Source organism: Oncorhynchus gorbuscha, linkage group LG03 (assembly GCF_021184085.1).
Source record: "Oncorhynchus gorbuscha isolate QuinsamMale2020 ecotype Even-year linkage group LG03, OgorEven_v1.0, whole genome shotgun sequence".
Taxonomy (NCBI): domain Eukaryota; kingdom Metazoa; phylum Chordata; class Actinopteri; order Salmoniformes; family Salmonidae; genus Oncorhynchus; species Oncorhynchus gorbuscha.
Window position 1 is genome coordinate 3,567,277 of NC_060175.1, and position 7,813 is coordinate 3,575,089.

The 7,813-nt window shown below is 41.1% G+C and overlaps 1 protein-coding gene across 1 annotated transcript in view; it reads right to left on the minus strand.

Moving 5' to 3' along the window:
* Positions 1-1,851: 1,851 nt before the first annotated feature.
* The window catches only part of il10 (interleukin 10), a 6,549-nt gene continuing 587 nt past the window's right edge, over positions 1,852-7,813 (minus strand). Inside the window, exons 2-5 of the mRNA XM_046333707.1 lie at positions 4,405-4,464; positions 3,218-3,382; positions 2,220-2,282; positions 1,852-2,027 (exon numbers count right to left, since the gene is read on the minus strand). Coding sequence (XP_046189663.1) covers positions 1,932-2,027; positions 2,220-2,282; positions 3,218-3,382; positions 4,405-4,464 — 384 coding nt within the window. The 3' untranslated portion in view covers positions 1,852-1,931. The remainder of the gene's footprint in view (positions 2,028-2,219; positions 2,283-3,217; positions 3,383-4,404; positions 4,465-7,813) is intronic.

Consider the following 7,813-nt stretch of genomic DNA (forward strand, 5'->3'; position numbering starts at 1 on the left):
AGTTGGTTAAAATCTCTTGAAAAATATATATTTTTTTTATCTCTGTCACGTTCTGACCTGTATTTCCTGTGTTTTGTATTTAGTTAGTATGGTCAGGGCGTGAGTTGGGTGGGCAGTCTATGTTTGTTTTTCTAGGTTTTGGGAATTTCTATGTTTCGGCCTAGTATGGTTCTCAATCAGAGGCAGGTTTCATTAGTTGTCTCTGATTGAGAATCATACTTAGGTAGCCTGGGTTTCACTGTGTGTTTGTGGGTGATTGTTTCTGTCTCTGTGATTGCACCAGATAGGACTGTTTTGAGTTTTCACATTTATTGTTTTTTTGTAGTCAGTTGTTCATGTGTACCTTAACGTATTAAAAAGAACCATGGACACTTACCACGCCGCGTATTGGTCCTCTGATCCGTTTCGCCTCTCCTCTTCGAAAGAAGAGGAGGAAATTCATTACAATCTCAACTAGACTAACCTGGTTATATGAAGGTTAAACAAAAATACAGTCAACCTCACAAATATTTAGGCACCAACAGTACCAGTCAAAAGATTGGACACACCTTCTCATTCAAGGGTTTTTCTTTATTTTTACTATTTTCTACATTGTAGAATAATAATGAAGACATCAAAACTATGAAATAACACATATGGAATCATATAGTAACCAAAAAACTGTTAAATAAATACAAAATATATTTTACATTTGAAATTCTTCAAAGTAGCCACCATTTGCCTTGATGACAGCTTTGCACACTCTGTGCTTTTCTCTTGGAAGCCCTCTAAGTTATTGTCAACGTTGTTGGAATGTGGTCGAAGTAGCTGATTTGTGTTAAAAGTTACATTGTTTATTGTGAATAGAATGTTGGGTGTTTTCAACAAAGGAACCTTTAGAATTTCGAGGAAATTCCAATGAACGTGGATGAAGTTAAATAAGTTGAATAGTTTTAAAAAAGGTATATAAATAGTTGTATGCAAGCACACTATTGCAAACCAGCACATTTCTAAAGCTTAAATGGCGTTTCCAAATTAAACGGCCACTAGGAGGAGCAGTGGTCCGAAATAATCATGTCAGAAATAATTAGTATGTCGGCACACTTTTTCACAAGCCACACTAATAGACATTGTGGTGCAGTATTCCACTGAGATTCACGGACGGTTTTCATTCAAATCAATACTGATGTTGGTAGTAAATATACTGTAAGCTATAACTAAATGTTTCAATAGGTTGTAAACATGGTCATGTGTAAATACACTCATTATTACAGATCAGTCAATGATCACACATTAAAACATGTTAAAGGTGAATGTACATTCTCTGTCACACTGGTAAATGTGTAGCCTAGAGTCCCCTTTTCTCCACATGTACAGTAACACATGATTGATTCCTTACTCCACATGGTGGCTAGATTAACATCATGACTATACAATAAGGAAGGAGGTGCAGAAAGTCCAGCAATAAAAAAATAAAATTACAAAAAATGCAACAAATTTGATGCAATACTTTACAGCAGTATGTTTCAGTCAATATGACTCAGTAATAAACACTTTGATTAACCCGAGACTACATGTGGTTCAGGGACTTTAAAGAGAAAGTCCTTGTGTGGCTTAGTTCGTAGAGCGTGGCGCTTGCAAGCTCAGCCCAGGTCAGGAACAAGGGTTCGCTACCCACTGAGGATACCACCCATACAAACATGTATGACAGCAGTGCTCTCAGTCACGTTCGATAAAAGACAAATGCCAATAATTATATTGATGAAGTCCTCCAAAGTTATTCTTCAAGGACTGAAGAGTAGGACTAAAGACCTTGTAACGTAGAGAGAGAAGGTCCTCAGGACCCATACAGTTTAGTCTCATGGTCTTCCACAAAAAGACAGTCCCAGATGTTTGGGCTTTGGAGGTTATTAGAGGTTAGGATTAGCCACATAACTCTGATTGGTCAGGGGTCAGTGTTTGCGTCTCTTAGAGACCAGGTACTCCTCGATGTAGTTGAAGAGTAGGTCCAGCTCTCCCATTGCCTTATACAGGCCCTTATCCTGCATCTAGACACACAGAAAATATATACTCAGGTTAGAGGGAAAAAACACACACACACACACACACACACACACACACACACACACACACACACACACACACACACACACACACACACACACACACACACACACACACACACACACACACACACACACACAAAACTCACTGAGAGGTTGAGGCTGAAGAGGACTTACCTTCTCATACGAGGAGATGAACTCGTTGATGTCAAACGGTTTCTTACAGGAGAAGTAGTTCCTCTGTAGAGAGAGAGAGAGAGATTAGGATTGTTATAGTAGTATACTGTTGCACCATGCAGAAGTATTGGTTGCAGAGTGCTGGCTACTGCAAAAGTACACTGGGAACACAAAACACACATTCTCTCTCTCTCTCTCTCTCTCTCTCTCTCTCTCTCTCTCTGTCTCTGTCTCTGTCTCTGTCTCTGTCTCTGTCTCTGTCTCTGTCTCTGTCTCTGTCTCTCTGTCTCTCTGTCTCTGTCTCTGTCTCTGTCTCTGTCTCTGTCTCTGTCTCTGTCTCTGTCTCTCTGTCTCTCTGTCTCTCTGTCTCTGTCTCTGTCTCTGTCTCTGTCTCTGTCTCTGTCTCTGTCTCTGTCTCTCTCTCTCTCTCTCTCTCTCTCTCTCTCTCTCTCTCTCTCTCTCTCTCTCTCTCTCTCTCGCTCTCTCGCTCTCTCGCTCTCTAGCGTGGGAACATTAGGTTTGTTGGATGCTGTGTAAGTTAGGAAGTAGCCGTGTCAGTGTTGTGTGTTTTGGGGTTAGACCGCCGGCCGGCTCCTAAATCAGAGGTTTCTGACGAGGTTTATATATGCTACTATGTCATACAACCTGACAAAGCTTTAATGACATGAAACACAACCATGGAAATATCATCTCAACAATATCCCTGTGACCTTAACCAAACCACATCAAGACACTTTCACATCATACACTCAGAACACTTTCACAGGCTATAGGACCAGACTAAATAGGACCAGACTATATAGGACCAGACTAAATAGGACCAGACTATATAGGACCAGACTAAATAGGACCAGACTATATAGGACCAGACTATATAGGACCAGACTATATAGGACTATATAGGACCAGACTATATAGGACTATATAGGACCAGACTATATAGGACCAGACTATATAGGACCAGGCTATATAGGACTATATAGGGCCAGTCTACTTACGCATTGGACGATCTCTTTCTTCAGCTCGTGGAAGATGTTTCCGATGGAGTCGATGGGAGATTTAAAGTCGTTGTTGTTCTGTGTTCTGTTGTTCATGGCGGTGGGCAGCACCGTGTCGAGATAGAACTTCAGGAGGCTGTCCATAGCGTGACACCCCACCGGGCTCTGATGAGGAAACAACATCATTAATATCACACTGACAGAGACAGGAACAGTAACTACGATTCTGAGAAAGCGTTGTCGCCACACAATTGACTGTGACTTCATTGTGCCCAATACTAGATATGTTTATTTATATTCACTTAGTTTTAACTGTTAGTTTGTTTTGCCAATATCTCATTTGTTGTCAAGTTAAGGTTTATTTTATTTTCAAATATCAGTTTTAACTAGAGATAAGGAAATGATAACTAACCATAACTAGAGATAAGGAAATGATAACTAACCATAACTAGAGATAAGGAAATGATAACTAACCATAACTAGAGATAAGGAAATGATAACTAACCATAACTAGAGATAAGGAAATGATAACTAACCATAACTAGAGATAAGGAAATGATAACTAACCATAACTAGAGATAAGGAAATGATAACTAACCATAACTAGAATATGATAACTAACCATAACTAGAGATAAGGAAATGATAACTAACCATAACTAGAGATAAGGAAATGATAACTAACCATAACTAGAGATAAGGAAATGATAACTAACCATAACTAGAGATAAGGAAATGATAACTAACCATAACTAGAGATAAGGAAATTATACTGAGGAAACAATCCAGCAACTCTTGGAGGACATTGGAAGTTGATTTCAAAAATCTCTGTTAATAAAATCAAGACTATTTGGCATGTAACTACTACAGTATAACTAGTATAGCTATCAGTATAACTAGTATAGCTATCAGTATAACTAGTATAGCCATCAGTATTACTAGTATAGCTATCAGTATAACTAGTATAGCCATCAGGGTAATTTCTTAATATTCATGTCACTTGTAACTCATGAATGTATAACTGTATAGCCATCAATATAACTAGTATAGCATCCTGGTGCTGATGTATCAGTATAACTAGTGTCTCTTCCATCAGTTTTCTTAATATTCATCAACTCATGAATGGGAAATGTGAGTGTCTCTTTCCGTTATCCTGCTGTTAGAACAGACAGAATAATGTGATCTCACCTTCAAGTGGTGTAGAATCCCTTCGTCCAGCAGGGATGTCTCCAGCTCGTCATTAGCCTCCTGCGGAAAACAAACAGCCCAGTTTAGACTCTGTTTCCTGATGCTTGTTTTGTATCAAATCAAAGTCTGTTCATCACGTGCACAGGATATAGTGGATGTAAACGTTACAGTGAAATGCTTTACTGAAGGCTAATATATCTACGTTTCTTCCTACAATATTCATCAAGACGCTCAAAAAACTGAAACTATAACTCCATTATTTTGGACAGAAGCTTCTACTTTACTAATGACCAGCAATGCGCAGAATGTTTAATGTCACCATTTCTTCTTCAAGGTAATATAACTTGCTGGGATTTGACCCAATTCCTTGTCGTCTGTGAGTGTTCTGGTCCCCGAGATCTTCTCTCTACCCGTTGAGCTACTGTTCAGGTGACATTCCATGAACAAATCAGAACTACATTGTAAGTACGGTATCAAGTAGAGGTCGGTGTTTTGAAAGGAACTTGGAATCACAGTAAAGCACTGGAACACACGGCAAAATCAATGGGATTTTTGCAACCACGTGATTAAACGAAGCTTCGGACATCATTGATCAAGGGATTATGTTACTAGCATCGGTACATTGTGACGGATCAGCAGTGTTTTGAAAATCGCATCTGAGCACCAGGTATCAGCGGTCCCATCACTACCTAGTGCTATAACAAAACAGATGTTGCCTGCATTCTGATTTGATTTGGTTGTCATGGTTAGGGGGGGTCAGAGACAGTCAGTAGAGAGAGAGAGGGAGAGCATGAGTAGAGAGAGAGAGGGAGAGCACGAGTAGAGAGAGAGACGGAGAGCACGAGTAGAGAGAGAGAGGGAGAGCACAAGTAGAGAGAGAGAGGGAGAGCACGAGTAGAGAGAGAGAGGGAGAGCACGAGTAGAGAGAGAGAGGGAGAGCACGAGTAGAGAGAGAGAGGGAGAGCACGAGTAGAGAGAGAGGGAGAGCACGAGTAGAGAGAGAGAGGGAGAGCACGAGTAGAGAGAGAGAGGGAGAGCACGAGTAGAGAGAGAGGGAGAGCACGAGTAGAGAGAGAGAGGGAGAGCACGAGTAGAGAGAGAGGGAGAGCACGAGTAGAGAGAGAGGGAGAGCACGAGTAGAGAGAGAGGAGAGCACAAGTAGAGAGAGAGAGAGGGAGAGCACGAGTAGAGAGAGAGAGGGAGAGCACGAGTAGAGAGAGAGAGGGAGAGCACGAGTAGAGAGAGAGACGGAGAGCACGAGTAGAGAGAGAGAGGGAGAGCACGAGTAGAGAGAGAGAGGGAGAGCACGAGTAGAGAGAGAGAGGGAGAGCACGAGAGAGAGAGAGAGAGAGCACGAGTAGAGAGAGAGAGGGAGAGCACGAGTAGAGAGAGAGGGAGAGCACGAGTAGAGAGAGAGGAGAGCACGAGTAGAGAGAGAGGGAGAGCACGAGTAGAGAGAGAGGGAGAGCACGAGTAGAGAGAGAGAGGAGAGCACGAGTAGAGAGAGAGAGGGAGAGCACGAGTAGAGAGAGAGAGGAGAGCACGAGTAGAGAGAGAGAGGGAGAGCACGAGTAGAGAGAGAGAGGGAGAGCACGAGTAGAGAGAGAGGGGAGAGCACGAGTAGAGAGAGAGAGGGAGAGCACGAGTAGAGAGAGAGGGAGAGCACGAGTAGAGAGAGAGAGGGAGAGCACGAGTAGAGAGTGAGAGGGAGAGCACGAGTAGAGAGAGAGAGGGAGAGCACGAGTAGAGAGAGAGAGGGAGAGCACGAGTAGAGAGAGAGAGGAGAGCACGAGTAGAGAGAGAGAGGGAGAGCACGAGTAGAGAGAGAGGGAGAGCACGAGTAGAGAGAGAGAGGGTGAGCACGAGTAGAGAGAGAGAGGGAGAGCACGAGTAGAGAGAGAGAGGGAGAGCACGAGTAGAGAGAGAGAGGGAGAGCACGAGTAGAGAGAGAGAGGGAGAGCACGAGTAGAGAGAGAGAGGGAGAGCACGAGTAGAGAGAGAGGGAGAGCACGAGTAGAGAGAGAGAGGGAGAGCACGAGTAGAGAGAGAGAGGGAGAGCACGAGTAGAGAGAGAGAGGGAGAGCACGGTCCATGTTGAGGCACAGAGAGAGGATCAACAGGCCATCAGAGTTTAGAAGGCAGTCTGTCTGGTAAAGCACATTACACGGCAATTTACATCACGACGCAACAGATTGGAACTGCCAGTTCAACTCCTCATCTTGGCTTGACCTGAAACCTGACTGTAACAAAATGTCTTTGCCTGCATTCCGATTTAATTTGGTTGTCATGGAGACATGGCTGCGCTCCAAAATGATGACAAAGCAGATTGGACCATGTTGTCTGTCTGTCATTTCCACCAGGACACACTGCTTTACCATAGATAGAAAAACAATATGCCTCAATAGGTATTTGGTGCATTTAAGTGAATTGAGACTAAAGAGCTGAGCCCTCTCTGTACCACTATATATATATAGAGAGAGAGAGACCGAGAGAGAGATTTATCTATCGTGGGGGGCATGCCCCCGGGTCATGGGGGGCACTGGAACCAAGTGAGCCCCAATATCCAACACCAAGTTATGCCCTTGACTTACGTAGTAATATAGTATATTCACATTAATATGAGGGTAATAATATAGTATTGTCACATATATATGAGGGTAGTAGTATAGTATATTCACATATATATGAGGGTAGTAGTATAGTATTTTCACATATATATGAGGGTAGTAGTATAGTATATTCACATATATATGAGGGTAGTATATTCAGATATATATGAGTGTAGTAGTATAGTATTTTCACATATATATGAGGGTAGTAGTATAGTATATTCACATATATATGAGGGTAGTAGTATAGTATTTTCACATATATATGAGGGTAGTAGTATAGTATATTCACATATATATGAGGGTAGTAGTATAGTATTTTCACATATACTATACTACTACTACATTCACATATATATGAGAGTAGTAGTATAGTATATTCACATATATATGAGGGTAGTATTTTCACATATATATGAGGGTAGTAGTATAGTATTTTCACATATATATGAGGGTAGTAGTATAGTATTTTCACATATATATGAGGGTAGTATATTCACATATATATGAGTGTAGTAGTATAGTATTTTCACATATATATGAGGGTAGTAGTATAGTATATTCACATATATATGAGGGTAGTAGTATAGTATTTTCACATATATATGAGGGTAGTAGTATAGTATTTTCACATATATATGAGGGTAGTAGTATAGTATATTCACATATACTATACTACTACTACATTCACATATATATGAGGGTAGTAGTATAGTATATTCACATATATATGAGGGTAGTATTTTCACATATATATGAGGGTAGTAGTATAGTATTTTCACATATATATGAGGGTAGTA